This window comes from Thamnophis elegans, chromosome 4 (assembly GCF_009769535.1).
Source record: "Thamnophis elegans isolate rThaEle1 chromosome 4, rThaEle1.pri, whole genome shotgun sequence".
Classification (NCBI taxonomy): domain Eukaryota; kingdom Metazoa; phylum Chordata; class Lepidosauria; order Squamata; family Colubridae; genus Thamnophis; species Thamnophis elegans.
In genome coordinates, this window is record NC_045544.1 from 50,424,061 (window position 1) to 50,447,397 (window position 23,337).

The window sequence follows — 23,337 nt, forward strand, 5'->3', positions numbered from 1 at the left end:
CAGTTCTGTATTTTTAGACCCGGGATTTATTCTTTCAACCATTCCTAGTTGTTTTTTCCAAATAACAAAAGAATGTCAGCAGTGTATTTTTTTCTTATTGTATGTTGGATGCAGATCTGAAGTCCACATCTCTGAGTTTGGTTTAAACAAGTTATTTGTTTTGTAAGTAGGAGTAGAAGAGGAATTCATCTTTTTTAAAGACACTGGAAGATTCTAGATGCTCACTATGCTCTGTGGAGGATTGCAGTCACCTAGGATTTGTCTTTACTGACTTTCATAGCAGGAAAGTTTTGGTACTTGAAATAACCCTTGATATAAACTTTTGTGGTCCTTGATATAAATAACAATAATCATAGTGACATCTTGGCATATACGGTATGTCATTTTTAGTACAGGAAAGCTTCAGAACAAAGCCTTAGTGACCCACAGTTAATAATGAGCATAACTTATTTTCTGAAGCATATCACAATTGAAAAATGCATTCTTTAAAATCGTTTCAGTGTAGTAAATTTGATACACTCATTTTTATTTAGACAGTGAGGATTTTGAATGGTTCATTTCCTTCTTCTGAGCACAGGACTAATATCAGTTGTCTCTGGATTTATTAGCTGGCCTTTTTCCCCCTTAGGACATCCAGGCTGAAATTGATGCTCATAATGATATCTTCAAGAGTATTGATGGAAATCGGCAGAAGATGGTAAAAGCCTTGGGGAATTCTGAGGAGGCTGCACTGTTACAACATCGTATTGATGATATGAACCAACGTTGGAATGATCTGAAAGCAAAATCAGCCAATATCAGGTAAGATCAGACCTGCACAACCCATACAGGCAAAAGGACAACATTGATACACTATCAATAATTGCATGTCAGAATTGCTGACATGTCAATCATCTGTTTGGCAGCTAATGGTGTACTGGTAACGCTGAAGCTTAGTGAAATCTGGAAGTGTTGGATTCATTTAACAATTTATCTTTTGGGTTGGAAGTGACCCGAAAAACTAGGCAGCGCTGTATCGTTCCAGTTGCAGAGCCATTTGTTGGCACTGGATTAGTTAGCTTTCAAAAAATAAGAAGTCTCCTTGGTGGCTGTGTGTGGCCTATGGTGGTTTTGTTATGCAGGCCTGGGGAACATTTAATAAAATAGATGCTGTTTTTAAAATTCCAATATTTTATGTATCTGCAGAAAAGTGCAGCATGTTACAGCAATTACAAGCTATTTTTAAAATTATTTGTGGACCATAATTTAAGAGACTTTTCCCCAGAGTAATGTCCCTCAGGTCCAGGCCTTTAATAAGTGTGGCCTTTAATTTCAGCACAATTAAGAAGATCAAGCTGAGAACAGTTGTTTAGCATGCTCTCATAGGGCAATCTATAGAAAAGAGAAGAAACCTTTAGTTTCCTTAACATAGGCAATCATGTGATCCAGAAAGGTAATTTTAAAATCCTGCTCCATAGGAAGCATTAATAGCAGTTGAGTTGGACAAATCCCAAATACATAGATATATAGATTAGAAAGCCTCATTCACCCCTATCAGCAGGCACATGAGGCCTCCTCTGAATAAAATCTTGATAAATAAATAATATTACAGGTAGTCCTGTATTGAGGACTACCATAATTGAGTGCAGAATTTATGTTGCCAAGTGAGAAATTTGTTAAGTGAGTTTTGCCCCATTTTACGTTTCTTACAATGTTTGTTAAGTGAATCAATGCAGTTGTTAAATCAGTGACATGGTTGTTAAAGTGAATCTGGCTTCCCCATTGAATTTGCTTGTCAGAGGATGCAACAGATTATTGCCTGACCCCCCCCCCCCCCCGGAACACTGCAACCACCATAAATATGAACCAATTGCCAGGTTGCAGCATCCAAATGTAAATTATGTGACCATGGGGATGGTGCAACGGTTATAAGTGTGACAAATGGTCACAAGTTGCTTTTTTTAGTGCCGCTATAACTTTGAACGGTCACTAAATGAGCTGTGATAAGTTGAGGACTACCTGTATACAGGTGAAAGGGATCCATAAAAAAAACCCACTAGCATAGAATGGTTACAAAAAGTAAACCCAGAATATTAAATTGTTCTTTTTGCATGGTACTGCATATGGCTTTCATAGTAAATTGCTACCATGGATCCCAGAAGGGCATGCTGCTGCTGCTGCTATCTGCCTGATTATTAAGTCAGAAAAGCTTCCTTTTAAAAGAGTTGCTATACATCAGTGAAATGACCTGCACATTTCACCATCTAATGATAAGAGAAAAACAATCTTAAAGGGGCTCATTCATTTTGCATGCAGAATGCCAGCATTACAACGGATGGTGCCCTTTTGGTTATGGATTGATAGCTTATCTGTTACCCCTAACAAAATGAAACCTGGGCTGAGGAATGCCTTGTGGGGCTCAGATCTGTAGGTGATTTTGATCATCAAAGTAAATGACGAAGGAAGCTTCATGGATGGCCTGTGAGTCGGTGTTGCATTTTTGGCTGTGTGATTCTTGCAGGCAATAAGAGAACCAGTTTGGTGCAGTGATTAAGGCACTAAGCCAGAGGTGGCATTCTGCCGGTTCACCCCAGTTCGGACGATCTGGTAGTGATGGCAGCAGGAGGCTCTGCCCACCCACCCAGACGTCATCACAGATGACCTGTGCATGCGCATGCGTTCCCGATTCCAAACCGGTAGTGAAGGTGATAGCATTTCATGTTTGCACCAAGCTAGAGAGTCTGTAAGCTCTAGTTCCAATTTAGACATGAAGCCAGCTATGTCTCTTTGGGCCAGTCGCACTCTCTTGGCCTCAGGAAGGAGACAATGGCAAACCACTTCTGAAACCTTGCAAAGAAAATTGCAGGGACTAGCCAGGGCAATCATCAGAGGTCAAAACTGACTTGAATGCACCTCCCTCAAAAAAAAGTAATGATTGAAAGCAAAGATCAATGTTTCTTTTCTATCTCTTTAAATAGCATGAAATATGCAAAACTTCCATTAATATCGAATATGTGGCCATGTCTTCTGGATATGAGGACCTTCTTCTAAATCAGTGTTTCTCAACCTTGGAGACTTTAAGTCCTGTGGACTTCAACTCCCAGAATCCCCAAGCCAGCAGGCTGGGGAATTCTGGGAGTTGAAGTCCACAGGACTTAAAGTCGCCAAGGTTGAGAAACACTGTTCTAAATAAAGAATTTCCTGATTTAGGGATCATATTCTGTACATAGAAGATAAAGCAGAAAGCTCAAGAACACTCAAGAACCCACCTTAGTCTCCCCCTAAATAGAGAGAGATCAGTGAAACAGATAGATATTCCTGGTCCTCAAGATGTAGGAATTTCAATTTTCAGTGCTAGAAGCTAAGAATAATCTTTGCTGTTCCTCTGAGAAATGTGCAACTATAAGATGTATCTGTTTTCATAGCATCATAGTAAGTTCAATTCTCATAACATCAGAATAAATCCAAACTTTAAAAACCTGTTGCATGGAGAACAGGTTAGAACAAGTTAAAGAAACATGGTGATCAGCATGCTTTGCAGGATTAGAGTTTAATCTTAATTTTAACAGCATTGAAAATTGTAAGCAGTTTGTTCAATAGGAGCAATTGGTCTTCAGGAATGATTATAAAGACCAGCTGCAGGTTATGATGCATCTGGCAGTTCAGTAGAGGCAGGAATATGAATTGCACCCAGAAGCAAAGATCTGAATTTGGGATATTTGCTTAGTCTATCCTATGACAGCATGTATCTCTAAATCATCCAGGCCCAACAATTAACCTTAGCAAGCATCTCAAGTAATTTTTTTTCATTTTATTTTCAGAGACATTTTTGTAAATAATATAATGTCATTGTAGTCTGCCCTTTATTACCTGAGTTTGATAAGTGCCCCGTAGCAATATACCCTGATGTAAAGTTTCTGACCCCTGATATGTGAATATTTACGCTAATGGAATTTTGTATTTTATTTACATTGAAAAAGTAGTAGAGTTAGTTAAAGAAAGCACTGTTAATGCCTGGTGTCTCTAATCCTTCTCTGTTAAAGGGTGAGATTTATGCTAATACATTAACTGAGACAAAATTCCAGCTCTGCTGAACAGCTTTGTGTTTCTTGGGGATTATTTTTTTTAAATAAGACTTTTATTAAATTTTAGAAAAATGTAAAACACAAAAAAAGCAAGGGAAAAATATTTTTTTAAAAAAAGGTAAAGGGACAAGGAGAGTGCAGACATAAAAAGAGAAAAAAGCTATGGGAAAATATAACTTCTGAATTTCTTCAGTACAGATTAAAAAAACCTTAGAATGAGCATTAACAAATAGTATTTCTATCAGCATAAACTCGTTTGTCATTAAAACTTAAGAGTAAAATTTTATTTCTTTCAGATTCAAGCAAAAAAAAAAAATGGGTTCCAAGTAGAAATAAGCTAAACAATTTTTTTCTTTAATTAAAGCAGCCAATTGTGCCATCTCTGCCAACTTCCTTAATTTCATCATCTGTTCTTCCATTGTGGGTCCTTATGTGAGTCCTTCCATCTCTGCTCACAGAGCCTTGGTGATGTTAACAGATAAAAGAATAAAGTTTCAAGTATTTTTTTCCATATTTTTATCTATCAAACCTAAAAGAACAGCCTCTGGCTTCAGTTGTACATTCAATAATTCTCTAAGTTAAAATACATATCTGATTTCAATAAGTCTTAATTTTTTTACATGTCCAACATACTTTGAAATTGTTTACATATCCAGCATAGGTTTGGCATACTCTCATATCTCTTTGACATTTTGTCAGATATTAAATACCTACAAGTACATATTCTTATAAAAATTCTCTTTCAAATTATAATTCATTGTAAATTTTAGTCTTTTACTCCATATATGCTCCCATTGCCCAAGTATTTCTTGGAGATCAATCATCATTTGGAAGAATGAATGGTGCTTGCTGTTTTACAGTCATTTATTTCAGCCAGGCTCTTAATTTCGATGTTAGAATACACAGATGAGATAATAAGAGTAATTCTTACGAATGGTGTTTGCAATTACATTTTAAATGTTTTTATGGTTGAACTTGTGTTTGCCTGATGTTTTCACCACAATTTTCAGTTCTTCAGCTGCTCTTTTGCTAAGATAAATATAAAAAGTAATTGTATGATTTATATATATATATATATATATATATATATATATATATATATATATATATATATATATATATATATATATAATTCCTATAATAACACCAGCAGATACGAAGTTTGAATTGCATTCTATAGGCAGAACCTCAATTTTAGTCAAATAGAAACATTTCTACCAATGCATCAATGGAGAGACAACACTAAACAAGTCAACACTTGACAAAGAAGAAGTGCAGTTTTGGGGCAGCTATGGGACAACCCAAAGAAATACAACAAGAATGCAACTTGGATAAAGGAGTGGGTAAGAATTAAAAAATGCCCAAAAATGTAATAACAGCTGAAATGGTAGAGAAAAAGCAAGATCAAGATTTGGTCAATATCAGATGAAGATGAACAGATTGGTTTTTGTTTGAAACATCTGACTGCTCTACACACTCACTCGTTACCACTGTCAAGCAGTTTAACAACATATTGCAAGGAAGTGAAATTGAAGATCATCTAACATCTGGCAAAACTTACCTGATTGTGAAAGATCCAACCATATAGCAGTACCAGCAACTATAGGCCAAGTATCTGCTCACCAACAATTTTCAGTTTGCTAACTGATTTGATAACTGATGCAGTTCAACAGCATCTAGTTGAAAACAAACTCTTTCCTCTTGAGCAAAAAAGAAACTGCTGAAACAGCAGATGAACAAAAGATCAACTCCTAATTGACAAGGTGATTTTTGGAAAACTTCAAGGGAAGGAAGACCAACATGAAAGTAGCTTCAATTGATTATAAGGAGTCATTCCCTGCCACATGATTGGATAATCAAGAGCCTAGGAATAATGACATCAGAAGCTTTGCACAAAGATTAATGGCACAATAAAAGAGACCATTCAATGATATACTGGTAGTCTATCAAGAGATGACTCTTTCAAGGACGTTCACTATCACTACTACTATATGTCGTTCTTTCAGGAATGCGTTCTTCAAGCTGACAACATCAAGCACACTGAAGTCAAGGTTAGAAATGAAGACATCATGAGTCGAAAGATCTTAAAAAGTCCAGGAAATACTATCAAGGAATTAACACCTGGACAAAGCAGCCAAAGCAGATAACATCAAGACCTAGCTATGGTAAACAGAAGAATTGAAGAAAGAGACATTTGGATTGATTTTGGCTGCATAAGGCCAAATCTTAAGAACAAAGAAAGCCATAAAATTCCTTTTGTTTTAACTATTCTTAGGCTGTACAACTTGTGTTTTAAGTCACTTTCTTGATGCATGACCCACTTTCTCTTGAATTTATGCCATCTAAATGTTTGAGCCACAACTTTCTATAAATATATATGGCATATTATGTACATATGAAGTTCTTTTAATTAAGATGTCTTTTGACGTGTGGTGACAAAAGAAAAAATTAGATAAAATAATTGGATGTACATAAATAACATGTATACATAGAAGCCTCAATACTTAATAAATGAGTGTGATTAATTAGCCAATAGAGAACGTTGGCAGGTCATACTTTTACTACAAGAATTGGTAGGAAGTTAAACAGATAATGATATAATTAGCAATAAAATTAAGGGATTTTGACACCAGCTTCTGGGGCAATCAGAAGCATCCTAGTAAACATTCAGAAATGCTCTAGAGCAAAATGAAGAAAAAGAGGATGTTAATGTTTAGATGGACAATCCCTGCTGTTGGATTGTTATGATTTGTTTTACCTTTAGATTTGTTTGCATGGGGATTTTTGGTTTGTTTGTTTCAAGCTGTCTTTATTGATATTAGATTTATTGTTTAAAATACTTGGGGATTTTGTTACATTATGTTTCACTATTAGTTTCAATAAGTAAAATAAACATATTGATCTTTCTCCTGGGCAAATGCAACTAGTCCTTGACATACAACCAATCATTTAGCGACAGTTTGAAGTTACACTGAAAAAAGTGACTTATGACTGGTTTTCATACATACTGTATGACTGTTGCAGCATCCCCACAGTCATGTGACCAAAATTTGTACCTTGACAACTGGCATGATTTACATTTATGACAGTTGCACTGTCCTGGGGATATGTGATTATCATTTGTTACCTTCCCAGCTGCCTTCCGACAAGGAAAGCCAGATTCACTTAACAACTGGAATGTTTTGCTTAACAATTGTGGCAAAAAGTTTTAAAATCCGTCTTGCTTAGCAACAGAAATTTTGAGCTCCATTGTGGTAGTAAGCCGAGGACTACCTGTAGCACAAAGCTTAAAAAAATTGAATTTTACAGTTGACACTATCTCAGTTACCTGTGAAAAAAGATTTCTTCTGATTTTAGGGTTCAATAGTATAGCAATATCTGGCTTTAAGTATAGCATAATTATAATAAAAGAAGAGAACAGAACAGATAGAAAAGTTTAAGGCAAGTGTAGGAAATACTTGAGCATGTTATTTTTATATTTCGCAACTCTTTGGCTAGCCTTCTAAACTGAATTTTGGAGGGACTAATAACATTAGTTATTCTTATCCAAAGTTACTGTAGTAGCCTGCCTTTGCAAAACACAGAATTACTAGATATATATTTTTTTTTAATGTTATTTAATCCACTAAGATATAGTTCCGATTTAATATTACACGTCTAACCAGAAATATCCAGCTATTGATTGATTGGCCAAAAAACGATCTTGCCAAAGTTGATGTGTTCTTCTATAAGTGCATTTTTTTCCTACTGGCAGCATGTAAAATTAATAAGGGTGCTTTATAGAATAGTCAAAGAAAGGAAATCAAAGGGCTATAAGAGTTCATCTAGTCTAAAACCTGTCTAGTACAGGATTCTATTACTATTCAGCTGTTGTTAAAATACTTCAAAGAGAATCCACAAATTCCTGAAACGCTTGGTTTCAATGTTCTTCTTACCAATATGATTCCCACCTCCCAATGTACAGTTGAAGTTTACTTCCTTATAATTTAAACCCATTTAATTTTGCCATCTTCTGGAATATTCTGAACAATTATGCTCTACCTTCTTTAGCAGCAGCTTTTTGGATACCAGGGACCAGTTCCAAGGAGAGAGATGCTTCTGTGGACCACAGTGGGTGTGGTTTTGCGTGTTCCCTGCATCCCACAAATGGGATTTTGCTTGTTTGCACAGCCTGGTTTCTGGCATACCGTGGTCTAGTGTAGTCTATGGAATGAGGGTTGGGGAATCTCTGTTCTATAGGATTAAGTGGACATGGGATAAATTAAATTAAAAGAATACTGAAAGAAATATTGTAAAGCTTGTTAATGGAAATGATAGCAATATGTCAAAGAATGGAATTGAAGCAAATGCTATAGAGGTTAGTGTCCAAGGGAAAAAGATAATGGAATGGATGTTATTCTCTTACAATACTGAAAAATGCTAAAGTTGTGGATGTAAATGTTATAACTAGAAATGTATTAAAACATACTTTGCAATTTTATTATAGGATATTTATATGCCTTGTTTATGATGTATGTTAAGACTGGTGAGAAAAATGTAATTATTTTTAGATAGCAAGAATGAATGCAAAGGTTACAGGGGAATTGGCTGCTTAAATTAATGGTTAAGTATGTGAGTAAGTGTGAATTGAATACAAAAGTGATTAATTTATGGTTTGGTCAAATAGAATGAATGAGGATTGAATTACCAAGAAAATGTATAAAATAAGAATCGATGGGTCAAGAGGAAGACTAAGAAAGTCAGGACTGAGAGGTGAGAATGAAATCCCCAGAGAGATTAGAAATTTAAAGAGTGAAAATCAGTGTATGGATAAGGTGACCAGATTTTCAGATTGGTAAAGAGGGACACCATTGACCGGGGGGGGGGGGCTTGATTAAAAATTTTATATTTTGTCAAACATGACCCCAAGACACTGAAACCATCATAAATACAAATCTGTTGCCAAACATCAAAATTTTGATCACGTGACCAAGAACGGTCGCTAAGTGTGAAAATGGTCATCAGACACTTTTTTCAATGCCATTGTAACTTTGGTCACTAAATGAACTGTTTGAGGCTTGCATTATAATGCCTTATGCCAGCTTACATTTTCAAGAGAGAGAAGCTAAACTCCTTGTTAGAATTGAAATAGAAATGAATAGAGTAGAGTAAAATAGAACAGAATAGTTTATTAGCCAAGTCTGATTGGACACACAAGGAATTAGTCTTTGGTGAATATGCTCTCAGTGTACATAAAGAAAAATAAAATAGTAAGATAGTGGGATCCTTGCTGCACCAAGCCTTCACTAATCCTCTCACTTTCATCAAAAACAGTAAAAATCAATCATGCTTTTTTATTTCTATTTATTATTTTGCTATGGCCACATATGAATATATATGGACATTCCAAACAGATTTTCTTACTAAACAGCCACCATTCTCATCCATAGGCCACTAAATGCCTCACCAACCTTTTCTGTATTCTTTCATTTCCTTCCATCCATTTTATTTATTTAATACAGAGTAGATTAGGCTGTCAGACTTAGTCATTCTTCTAACATGACAACAATTCTTACCAACAAGGATGGTATTGGCACATTTTAGCTAATGCAACCTAAACATAACCAAAGCCTATTTCACTTCAAGTATGCTAACTTTATTCTATGCCTTCCCACGCATTACATGGCTTGAACGTTCACGGATCGCCACCAAATTGCACAGGTGGTTGTTCTACCAGATGGACATCCTTACTTTTTCTCGAAAACGGGAGAGAGGCTGCCTTTCCTAGTCTAGCCCCGTAACAACAACCCTACGAGGTAGGCTGGGTTAAAAAAAAAGCGAGTGTTGGGGAATTTTGTGACTGCACCACCTCTTCGCTGCTCTCGCTTCTCAGGGAGCCCCCTTTCCTCTCGCCGAGCAGCCCGTTCTCAGAACAAAACGCCTCCCCGCCACCGCTGTCCTTCCACCAAAATGGAGGGAGAGAGCTTGCACGGTCCGCCGCACGCCGCCCTTTCCCAGCGCAACCCCTCTCAGCACCGTCCCCACCGACTGCCAGGCGTATCCGCCTCTGAGCCTCTCTGCGCAGTCACCCCCTTCCCCGTCGCGCCCCCACCCCCAAAACAAACCACCAGTGCTCCTCCCGCTCCCCCACTCCCCAGGCCTGCAGCGCCCTGAAGTGCGCCTTGCTCTTCAGCTGGCCGCCGCCGCGCATTTCCCCCCGAAGTTCTGCACGCTAGGGCTCCACCCAGTTTCTAGCGCCGGAGACTGCCGGAGCCCGAGAGCTGAGAAAGAAAAGACCGGAGGGAAGCGCGCTCCGCCTCCAAGCCTAAGACTTCTCAGCAGCTGCCCGCCTCTGAGTTCTCAGCGGCGGATGGGCAAGAGGAAGCGGGCAGGCTAGCTCGGAGCGCAAGAACCACTCTCCGCGCCGCAGCCGTGTCTGGATCAGCCCTCTGGAATTCTGCTCACTTTCTGCCTACTTTCTCCTCCGCTGGACCCCAAAGTTCAAATCCTCCCTGCTGGAGGAATTCCACTTATGGCCTCAGGTCTATTTACCAGTTAGAGGGTCTGGAATTGACCGTTGCCAGTTGGGGGGGCGCAGAGGAACCCAGCAGACAGACGGGAGACCGGGGGAGGAGGGAAGGAAGAGATCCCATCCAGGGTAAAAATAGGGAAAAGCGGAGAGCCTACCCTGGACGGGATCTCTTCCTCCCCCACCCCCCGGTCTCCCGTCTGTCTGCTGGGTTCCTCTGCGCCCTGCGATGCTTCCTTGGACACTCAGCCTCCACCCCCCCACACCACCTTCCCTCCGACCAACTGTCAGTTTATTCTTCACTACAAACAAAACACAGGGAAGCCGGCATCGAGTTTTCGGTGACTCCGAGGTGCGCTAACTGAAATGCGGTCTTCCTTCAATCTCTGCTTGGAGCCTCTGGGATGATCGTTGGCGGGTGGGGGAAGCAAGGGTGCAGCTGAGCCGGGGAGGCAGAGATGAGAAGTGAGGGCTAAATGCAAAGGGCGCTGAAGAGAGCAAGCGAAGCATCCCCAAAGCGAAGGACGGGCGGGAAGCGCTTGGCCAGTATGTGAGAAGGCAGGCTGGAAGTGGCTGCGGAAGGGAAAAGAGGCAGCCACGTGTATCGGTTCTCCTTGCGGTAGATAAGGGAGGTTCGTAGCAAGGGTCCGCCGGCAGGTAGGCTTGGCGGGGAGGAAACAGAGATGGCCGAGCCCGGGGAAAGCACCGGGAAAGAAGAGATCCCGTCCAGGGTAGGCTCTCCGCTTTTCCCTCTTTTTACCCTGGACGGGATCTCTTCCTTCCCCCCCCCCCTGGTCTCCCGTCTGTCTGCTGGGTTCCTCTGTGCCCTGCGATGCCTGGCGCCTCGTGAACATAGGTGGTGGCGATGTGACGCCTTTGCAGGTGCCTCAGTTTCCCCTGATCGTGGGCGGATCTCAATTGACGAGGAACTCAATAATCCTGGCACATAAAGCTTTTCCCCCCACTCGGAAACTGAAGCTCGTTTAAAGAAAAAGGGAAGGGCGGGCAGCTTCACGTGAGTGAGTAACTCCGGCGGTGGGAATCGGGAGGCTTCGGGTGGGCGGCGGCGCTTCCCTTGCAAATGGGGATCAGCGCACTCGCCACCTCCCCCTCCCCTGGGAGGAGCTCTGCAGCGGGACAGACGAATGGAGGGGGAGATCGTCCCTTCCTCCTCCGAGCCCCCAAACCCCGTCTTCCCTGGCCTGCACCCCTGCGCCCAGGCTCCTTTGGGTTTGGGGATAATCGGAATGGGTGGAGCGGGAGATCCCCGGGGCAGGGGCCTCCCGGTGCAACAGTCTTCCGCAGCTCCAGAACGAACCTTCGCCTTCCCCGCCCAGGATTGCAAGGCTGGAGGCCTCGGCAGCAGCCACCCCCACCCAGCCAACCCTCGCCCGTACCATGAGTTTACTGGCCAGGTATCCATTGAGCTGGAGGGCAGGCACCGTGGCTTCCTCGCGGCTAGTCTCGCTGCTTTCCCCGGGCTCGGCTCCATTTCCTCCCCGCCCATTCTCGCTCCCCCGACCTGAGGCCTTCGCCCCGCCCAAGCCTACCTGCCGGCGGACCCTTGCTACAAACCTCCCTTATCTACCGCAAGGAGAACCGATACACGTGGCTGCCTCTTTTCCCTTCCGCAGCCACTTCCAGCCTGCCTTCTCACATACTGGCCAAGCGCTTCCCCCCGTCCTTTGCTTTGGGGATGCTTCGCTTGCTCTCTTCAGCGCCCTTTGCATTTAGCCCTCACTTCTCATCTCTGCCTGCCTGGCTCAGCTGCGCCCTCGCTTCCCCCACCCGCCAACGATCATCCCAGAGGCTCCAAGCAGAGACTGAAGGAAGACCGCATTTCAGTTAGCGCACCTCGGAGTCACCGAAAACTCGATGCCGGCTTCCCCGCTGCGACTTGCGGGGGCGGCGATGAAAGCTCGGGCTCCGCTCCTCCATCTGGGGCTGCGGCTAACAGGGACGACCAAGCGCTTTCCTCAAAAACCCCGCCTTCCACACACACCCGGCTTCCAAAATCCGGGGAGTTGCGGGGAGGGACGATCTTCTTCCCCTCTCTCAGGTTGCCCGGTTCCCCCCCCCCAGTTCCTCTCATGAGTAGCTTGCAAGGGAAGGCCTTCCCTTCCTTTGCTAAAGGCCGCCGCCACCCACCCGAAGTGGCAAAGCCTCCCGATTCCCACCAGCACCGGAGTTACTCACCAGGGCAGTGCAGCAAAAACAAATGGCGAAGGCGAAATGAAATGGAGACTCGTGAGAGTCACAACTCGCGTGGCGTGCTTAAGCGGACTCCAGCCAATCAGTGAGCTGGCTGGGATGGAAAATTTTAAGCACGCCTCGTGCGTGCTTAAAGTTTTCCATCCCAGCCAGCTCACTGATTGGCTGGAGTCCAGGCCAATCAGTGAGCGGCAGGCTGGGCTGGCTTAGATTTTTAGTGTAGATAGAATAGATGGGGGAACGGAACGAGCGAGCTAGCGGCAGCTGATGATGGGCGGAGAAGCCAGCGAGGGCCAAAATAAAGCAGGGTTTTTTGAGAAGCGGGCGGGACGCGGGAAAAATGATGAAAATGCGTGCCTGTCCCGCCAAAAGCGGGATGTCTGGTCACCCTATGTATGGAATGGTATGGGAACGTAGCAGAACAAGAACATTTTCAAGGGGGAAAAAACGGTGTGGAGAGATGAAGTAGATGAAACAACTGTAAACTAGATTCAGCTATGTTTTCACACCTCATGCTTTTTGGTCTGTTTGCTTTATTACTCCATTAATCTTTGTATGTAATTTATCCCAAATGGGAATAGTTTAATGGGTATGTCTGTATGCATGCATTGTTTTGCTTTGCTTCTCTCACTGTGAAATGTTACTGTGATAGGAGCCTACCAGTAGGTAGGTTCCTACTGGTCTGGCTTGGTTTGGCTGAGTAGGTAGTAACTCGGCCTGTCATGCCCCTGAACCAGATCTCTCAGAGGCACCTATCTTGGTTTGGTTTTTTTTTGCTTCTGCACACGTGCAGAAGCATTTTTATAGTACTGTGCATGCAAGCATAGCGCGCATCAAGTGCGCGTGCGCAGCATGTCCCTGAGCAAACCGGCAGTAGCAGCAGCCGGGACCCACCCCTGGATAGGAGGAGGGGCAAGAATGGGAGTTGGGCACTGGAAGCCTTCTTTTGGAGTTCTCCATTGGCTGAAGGGAGTGGAAATTCAACAAAGCCTTGGTGTTACCTTTGTACTACTTTTTTTGGTAGGGCTTATGATAAATGGATGAATGCTGTGTTCTGATGGTTGTCCTTGTAGCATGGGAACACTTCTCTCCACCTTCCCACAAAAATAATAATAATTGATGACTGTTTCTATAATCTACTAGAAAATATGAAATTATCTTCATATAACAAACTTAACCAGGCTGGTTTAGTATGTTTACTGTATATCATGCTAAATTTGTTTTGCTAAACCTTGGTTACGTATTTTGTGCTTTATAATGCTGTGTATACTTCCCCTGTATTGTTAGTTTATTGTTCTGCGCGATATGTGAATTGAAACAAATTGTTATTTGGTAACCAGGTTGAGGATTTTATGCACCTGTTGCATTACTTTAAAGATTAAATAATTCTTTTTCTGCTGCTAGAATTTAATTCTGAAAACTAAAAACTTTTATCAGAAAACTAAAATGAGAACTTTTAATTGTGTCCTGGGGCCTAGGTGACATATAGGTATTAAAATTGTTTCTCAGTTGTAATGCTCTCAATATTAATATCCTTGAACGGGGTTGAAAGTGAAGTATGGGATACTTTTACCATCATTCTAGGAAAAAAATGGCTGTAGAAGATTGTAACAATTTCTTTATAGTGTTTATATTTTCTGTGTGTTGACATAAACAAGGGACTAAATTAAAGAGATCTGACATCAAATGTAGTTACACTAACAGCATGCCATTTTAACTGAAATACTGCACGGTGCTCTAGTGATTTATTGATTCAGCAAAATACAACATATAATCAATATCAGCAATGTTCATCTGGGTGACAGTTAACCCTCAAGAGCTTATTCCTTTCTGGAAATGTGGCTATCAAGTAATAGCTTAAATGGAAATTAAAACGATTGCCTTAAAAAATTGGAGAGTGGGGGAAAATTTGAGATCCATTTATATGGTGGCCAGAGCTTGGATTTGCAGGCAGTGCAGAAGTAAGACAAGCTTTTGGTGCTTTTATTTATTTTTAACATATTTAGGAATATATTAAGTAATATTTTAAACTGCATTTTAATATCACGGTGTTACTTTTGTTTTTACTGAATTCATTTATTTATAAATAATTTTCAAAGATATGAAGGCGTTGCTTGTTCTGTTCTTTGCTTTAAATAAAGAAAATTGCATTCTATTCACAATGCAGTATTTGACAGCTGAAATCTGGTATGTTTTAATGCAGCACAAAATTCCTGAAAAATGTGTTCAATCTTATTGTAGGGCTCATTTGGAGGCAAGTGCAGAAAAATGGAGTAAATTACTGGTATCATTGGAGGAACTTATCAAGTGGCTAAATCTGAAAGATGACGAATTAAAGAAGCAGATGCCTGTTGGTGGAGATGTTCCAACTTTACAGCAGCAACATGACCATTGTAAAGTAAGTTGCTTAATTTGACACTATTATTTCATCGTGAGCATAAGAGGTAAAAGATAGAATTGCCCTCCAATTAATATGTTGGATACCTGGCTGCAAACTACTGAGTTCTTTCCATAACTAGCAACACAGAAAAAGAAAAATAACTTTGTTTTGGAGGGTTCTGTTCTATTCTGTGAATATAGCAGTGTTCCTGACGAAATCAGTAACTGCTGATCTTAGATATAGCTGTATATGAATCATTAACCTAAGAGGCCATGGGTACATTGGCCAACCAGGTCCAGAAGCCAGATACAAAAAGTTAAGTAATAAAGAAATGAAAAATAATCATGGCTTTTGGTTGATAGACAAATATGTTCAAAGTTGCCAGTGTTTTTTAAAGCAGAACATATTTGATACATTATTTTAGTGCTTCGTTTCAAAAAAGCATCTCTGGGCTCATGGAGTATGGTTTTTTTTACATAGATGCACAGTTGTTCAACTTCTGTGTGTTTTAAAGGAAAACATGAATTGAACTTAAGAGAGAATTAGAGAACGTAATATATTTAACATTAAATTTAAAGAATTTAAAGAAACAACAAAAATGTAAAACTCATATTTTTTATCATCTAGTATTGGTACTTTAGAATATGTGCTGTCAAAGTAAACATAGAGTATTTCTACTTGTACTGAATGTAAAGTTTATGGGGTGGGATAAAGCCTGGTGGATCCTTTTTAATCATGACTCCTTAGTTTTGAATTATTTCAGCAAGGAGGCATTTGATTCTGATATCATTTAAATATCAGACACATGTTTTAAATACTCATTTAAACTCTTCAGATTAACACTATTCACTTAAGTGTTCTATAAACTGTTTCTATATTCCTAGGTTTTAAAGTGACTTTCTTCCTTCCTTCCTTTTCTCCATCTACATACATGACTCTAGACCAGGGGTGTCAAACTCGCTTTGTCAAAGTGGTGTCACATGACATATCACAACTCCCCCCCTTCTCTAAAATGGGCAAGGGCGTGGCCAGCACGTAACCCATCTGGCCTGCGAGCCGTGAGTTTGACACCCCTGCTCTAGATAGCGTGCATTAAACTAGATAAACTACCAGAGCCAAAAATAAAAATACATAGCAGCTGAGCATTGCAAGATTGGTTTGAACCTCCAATCTATTCTCCTACTTGCACTAGTTTCTATACTGACTTCAAGCCTGTATAACTGAGAACCAAGTATGCATTTAGGCCTTGAACCCATTTTTGTGGTTCTAGTTCCCTTCCAATCATGTTTTCTCTAAATGAGCAAAATGTATTATGGGAACTACACCCAAACAGTAGAAGTATGTAAGTAAATAAAGAAACAAATTACTTATGAAATACATTTATAAACATTTGGATGATGATGACAACAAAGATGACGACATGAAAGCATTTGCTGTTGTCCCTGTCTAATATTTATAGCCTGGGATAGATCTCACTGAATGGAGATCATTCCAAAGTTGGTATGGATTCTACCTTCTATGAGGACTCTTGAGTGATATTACCAAATAGATTTCTTCATTACAATTTAATGGTCTTCATTTGCCTTTACATTTGCATTTGCCTTTCGACATAAGTTCAAAACTTATAAAAACACTTTATCATTATTTTTTTAACAGCCTGCACTTTGGTAATTACTGTTACTCTTAGCTTTACAAGAAAATAAATCCACTATTTTGATACATTTTTTCATGGAAAAGTACTGGATCTAAGTTGGTGCTGCAAAAAAGGTCCTCCACCTCTCTCTGCCCCCCACCCACCCCCTTTTTATTGTCTGCAACAATAAAGTGGAGGGTAGGATGATGGAATTTAAAAAAAAAGAAATAAAAGAGAAAAGGGCCTAATTGAGATACCTGCCGAATACTTAATGCTTTCTTGTCCCTAAAACAGCATGAACTATCTTTGTGAAACTCCTGCAACATTGCTGGCTCATGAATTTGCATCATTTTAGCTGCTTGATTATTTATTTATTTATTGGACATGTTATTCTGTGGTTATATCTGCCATTCATTCCTAATTCTTAATGATTAGCTTACATACCGCTTTGCCAATCTCTTCTTTATTCAAATTCCCATTCTTACATTTTTAATTGCGTTGTTCTATTTCAAAATAGTTGTGGTTCATTTTTGTTTAAAATTATTAATTTAATAGCTCTCTCTCTCCTTTCTCTTCCCCAGTACTTTGCTTCAGTGAAGTAAACAAATAAGCAGCCTACAATCTAGATTCAAATTTCCTTGCTTCATTTATTTAAATGTTGCTAAAATGTGCTTGGAATCCAAAAAAAGCTATGTATTGTTTCTTTTATGATTTGCCTGAAGTTTATATTATTAACTCTTATATTTGGGGGTGGAGAAATTTATGCAAGAAAGAGCTGTGTAGACATGAGAACTGAAGAGGGTTAGAATCAAACAAACAAAAAATAGCCACTAATAAATATACCTACATGTAAAATTTTCTATCTCCTATCGCAGTGATGGCGAACCTTTTTGGCTCGTGTGCCATAAGGGTGGAACGCAGGGGGGTCATGCGTGGGCGTGCCACACATATAATGCAATGCACGACCCCCCCCCAGTGCACATGCATGCATGAAGGTGCTCCCCCCCATTTTTTGCATGCTTTTTTCACCCTCCCCAGGCTCCAAAGGCTTATAGGAGCCTGGGGAGGGCAAAAAAGCCTCCCCCCCGGAGGCCCTCTGGAGGCTTTAGGGAACTTCAGGAGGCTTCCCTGAAGCCTCTGATGGGCAAAAAAACCACCCTACGAACAAATTGAAGTCACTTCCGGTTTGCTCGTAGGGACGGTTTAAGCCCTCGGAGGCTTCAGTGAAGCCTCCTGAAGGTCCCTGAAGCCTCCTGAGGGCTTAAACCAACCCTACGAGCAAACTGGAAGTCTGTTCCGGTTTGCCCATAGGGCTGGTTTTTTGTGCTCTGAGGTTTCAGGGAAGGGCTCTGGAGGGCCCTCATGGGGGGGGAAGGCTCTTTTTGCCCTCCCCAGCTCCTATAAAGCCTCTGGAGCCTGGAAAGAGTGAAAAAATGCCTTTAAAAAAGGCTGAACTCAGCTGGCCAGCACACACATGCATGCTGGCCAGCTGACAGGGCAACGCCTTGCGTGCCCTGACAAATGGCTCTGCGTGCCACCTGTGGCATGTGTCCCATAAGTTCGCCATCCCGGTCCTATCGTTTAATTACATTTCCATCTTTTAGATTTATCATAACTGCCATGTTCTCAAGCTAGTGAACACATAAAAACAACATTTGTCTGTTCTCTATTATTAGAAATGTTTTGAGCAAAAGATGCATAAATCCTAGAAAGAAAATTCCTATAAGGAAATTTAAAGTGATTGAATACCAATTAAGTAACAAGCTAATCTGGAATTTCCTTAAATGCTGTCATTTCTGAGCAAATTTTACAGCAAGTAATTGAGGTGACGTCAAAGAATTTATTTATTCATGCATAAAATTAGAATGGTAGTATATACATGGAAGCTGGAAGCAATTCGCTGTAATTTTTAAGGCTCTGAATTTTGAAACAAGGACAGAAGCTCCCACAAGCATAACTAATGCAAAATTCAACAAGGAGTATAAAAGGAACAAAGGAGGTGACTAGGCAGCACTAAGGATATTGCAATCAATTTACACCCATGATGAAAATGACCTGGCTTTTCCCTGGGAAACTGTAACCGGGCAAAAAGGGTAAGAAAAGAGACAAACATAAAAAACAGAAATAATTTAGAAAAGAATCATTATTTCCTGATATTTAAATTGCCAAAAATCCTGAATAATAAACCCTAAAAGCCAAGTTTTCCTAATCAAAAATACTATTAACCACTATAACGACACTGACTTTTTTCAATCATGGGCTTTGTTAATATTTTTTACGGATTGCAGTTGGAGAGTTACAACAGTAATTGGGACTAGAATTTCTGTCACTAAGCAAAATGGTTGTAATGCACAAAATTTAGTTATTTGTTTGTTTATTTATAAATTTATTGGCTGCCCATCTTAGGGTAAATCTGGGCATCTTACAATTACATATACAGTTAAAACATTAAAAGTTAAAATCAGATATTAAAATCAATGACAGATAGGAAGGTGGGGTTGAGTGCTTGGTAGGTAGGATCTGTTATTACTCAATTGGCCACCTCAATTGCACTGTTCCCCTACTGAGTCCTCAAGCTAACAGGTCTTTAGGCCCTTACAAAAAGGACAGTTGGGGCCTACTGGGATGTTAAGTAAATCCAATTACCCCATTGACTTTGCATGTCAGAAGCTGGCTGGAAAGTCCCAAATGGTGATCATATGAACCCTGGGATACCACAATTGTTCTAAATACATGCTGGTTATTAAGTGCTGAAATTTTGACAGTATCACTTTGGGGCCAGTCATAAGACATTATTTTCAGTGCCATTTGAACAGTCACAAAATAAATGATTGTAGGCTGAGAACTACCTGTATACTGAAAAAGCAACTCTGTTGTTCTCTGTGGAAATAATCATAAGCAGTAAGTTATGTTTTTGTTATTATTGTAAAGTGAGGAAATAGCAGTCAAGATTATCATTAAATTTAAAAGGGATACTGTACTTTTATGCTGTGCACAGATATTCCTGTGAAAGAAGTCCATAGTACTTTGGAATTTACAATACAATAGCATTACTTTGGCATTTACAATACAATACAATTTCCCTGATTCCTTCTGGTATATAGGAAAACTCTTATTGAATTATAGAGTGAGTATTTTTTTTTCTTAAAAAGTAACTTGTTTTCATTGCTGTTTCTGATTATTAGTGAAAAGAGTATTTTGGATATGTCACATTCTATACTGATGATTGATAAAGTGAATGATAGCTACTTTGCTCCATAAGAAAGCAAAACCATTAAGAGATACACATGCTGGTAGTCTTGTGAGTTAAATCTTTAGACTATAAGAGTTTTATGATTAATAGAAAACAGTCTGCGCTTGAGGGTTCAACAAGAGAAAGACAGATTGTAACAAGTAAATAATGAATAGCTCTGAGTTGTTTTCCACTTAAAAGCTCATCTTTAGAGGGCTCCTGCAGTTTGTGCCAAATCCAAGTATTTTTTAGGAAGTTAGTGTAGCTCTTCACTGTAGATAGTGTTTGGAGTAATAAGATGCCTTTGGAGTAATAAGATAAATCATATTGATTACGCAATACTTTATGTATGTGGTGAAGAAAGGACAATCAAAATGCTCTGATTCTGGTTGTTTCCCTTGGAGTACTTCCCCGGATCTACAAAGATTTCTTTTAAAGCCCTTCTTTAGGTTTGTGTAATTCAAAATGAGGGGAAGAAATTTGTGTTTGGATAAACTGAATTTGCTACTAGGAAATGATATATTTTAAGCTATTTATCTAGAGTTCCACTATATTACACAACATGACCTTAATCTTATAAGAAGCAAAGAACTGGCGCAGCTCTATAACTTGCATTCTTCGAATACTGAAAATATTATCCAGCTTTTTCTGATCAGTCTGATTGGGTGCTACTAGAAGCTTTTGAAATTCATTAGGTACTATCAAATGTATTTATATTTATATGTATGTATATATGTATTATTTATGTATTTATATAATCAATAGCCATATGGACTAGAAACTTGCTTTCAAATGAAAACTGAAATTCTATACTCAGTACTCTGCATTTTATGTTTGATTTGTACATCCACAATTTTAGTGCAAAATGTACATCCAAAATTTATAGTGCATACAAAGGATAAAGCAGTAGAAATTCCTGCAAGTATTCTCAGTTGCCAGATTGGCAAATTTCTTGCTCTAGCTCAATCAGGGTGTGTCTGGCGTTGAGTATTAACTTTTCTTTCCAGTATGAAGGAAATAAACATGTTTTCTTATTGGAAATGAAGTACTGTTATGGGGAGGGCAAAGGAGGCACGACTTACAAAATAGAACTCTAGAGGATCGTATCAAGAAAATAATAAGAGAACCTGACATCAAGTTATTAGTTTTCTTTGCATATTTTGCTGGCCTGACATGAATTATTTTATGTAAATATTATCTCCAGGTTAATAAAGAAGCCGAGAATGCAAACATTGGTATGGATAGGAGGGATATGACTTAGACAGATCACCTCAATCCCTACAGTCCTTTAAATATCTCATCCTAAATATTTACTTAGAAGCTGAGGAGATTCTCTGAGGCAGACTGCTAGGGAGCAAGAGAATTTCTTTCTTTTGCTGGCAGAATCCTTGATTCAAGCATTACCACTAGTGGAAGAAAACATTTTATTGGGATGCGAGCCTGCAAGTTAATTCTTAGAAAGTTGAAGATGATTAGCAGAATAGTGGGCAGAGAGAAACAGGAGTGAAGTGAAAGTTAGACCTCTTATTACAAATCTTACTCTAAAAGACAATGAAAAGACTGGGATTATTTGAAGTGCAGAGTAAAAATCTGAGATTGTCAGACCAGAGAGGATCCTTAGATGTTACAAAAGCTTAAGAGAGTTAAAAAAATACTGAAATTGAGGTACAAGCAGGGGTGTAATGGAATAAAGTAATGAACATGATAGGATTTAAAATTGAAGATAGAGAAGATAATGAAAAGAAAAAGAGCAAAACTATGTAACAGACATCGAGATATATTTGAGTAGAAAAAGATAGGGTACAATAATGGATATTTTTGAAATAGAAAATATACAGGTGATGGACAAAGAATAGAGTCACATGATGTTGATTGATGTACAGAAAAGGTTGAGGAGAGAAACTATAGTGGAACTATTTTTGATGAATACAATTTTCACTGAAATCCACTATAAACCAAATATGTCCCCTTCCTTCTTAGATTTGAGTACATAATAATTAGCGATTCATGAATTGTATATGCTATCCAGGCAATATTACCTCAGTATTCAGAATGGAATTTCTCCATTATGATATGTCCACAACCTGACCTATCAGATCTTTAAATGATGACCTCTTTCAATCTGTTGACTCTCATTGACATTCTACAGATTTGCTGACATAGTTGGTTAGAACTTTTACTGTTTATTGTTCAGTTGCTTGTCACATTTTTATAGATATTCCTTTCATTCTTGTAGTGTTCCGACTTGGTAATGATTAGAGTGCTGATCTAACTTACAGTAATGTTCTACTAACAGAAGATATTGTAAATTGGGACTGTCTATAGTGTATGTTGGATGTTAACATTCTACTGAATATCATTGTATGCTGCTTCTATCTTTATTTGATTATCACTAAATCAGTTAGTGTCTTCCATTAGCATATTAGTATTACCAATTTGAGGTCAGAACCTCCTTCTGAGTTTGGAGATATTTACTTGTTTTTCCATTTATGTTCATCCTCAGTGTCTTTATTGATGTTGTTGTCATAAATTGGTTCATGTCGCTTCTAAGAGTGCTCTGAAATTCTTTGTGAAGTTCCTTTCTGAGAAGTTTGTTATTCTTTGCTTAGGGTTCTCTTCTCATCTTAACAATTTCCCCAGCTTGTTCTGACATCCAGTTCCCATCTTATGTTTTTTCATCTTTGGCAGTCTCTTTCATGTTCATCCTTAAAAATGTCTTTGATTTAATTACATAGTTCCAGTTTCAGGACTTCAAAACAATCCCCGATGTTCCATTTGAAAAGTGGGTATAAATTTAGCCAGATGTCTGGTAGGCAGGAGGTATTGTCACTTTTATTCATGTTGGGGGGGGGTGTTTCTCTATTCGATAGCTTCCCACAACATGAATTTCAAAACACTCCCACAACATGAATAAACGTGAAGATACCTCCCGCCTACCAGACATCTGGAAACCAGTCGTAGTCACAAACGAGCCCCACCACCACCCAGGCCATTACAAGACAAAACACAACAGACACACAGCCAGCACCAATCAGCACCATCTACCAATCATGATACAACCACACAACCAATCATTCCACTTACTGAAACAAAGCCCGCATTCCACACACACACATCAAGATTTATAGAAAGACGGCAGCTCCGATCACGCTTTAAGCCCAAAACCCAGCCTGAAGATGGCGAGTGAGACCTCGCTGAAACATTGCCAAGACAATCTCAACCTTACACGGGAAAAGACCCAAATACAACTAGACCAGAATGCCTACATCTGTGAAAATCTACAAAAACAAACAAACAAACACACACACA

General features: G+C 39.6%; 1 protein-coding gene across 1 annotated transcript in view; it reads left to right on the forward strand.

The window, feature by feature from the left end:
• Positions 1–632: 632 nt before the first annotated feature.
• LOC116507148 (utrophin-like) overlaps positions 633–23,337 on the forward strand; it is a 143,671-nt gene continuing 120,966 nt past the window's right edge. Inside the window, exons 1-2 of the mRNA XM_032215098.1 lie at positions 633–801; positions 15,025–15,181. Coding sequence (XP_032070989.1) covers positions 695–801; positions 15,025–15,181 — 264 coding nt within the window. The 5' untranslated portion in view covers positions 633–694. The remainder of the gene's footprint in view (positions 802–15,024; positions 15,182–23,337) is intronic.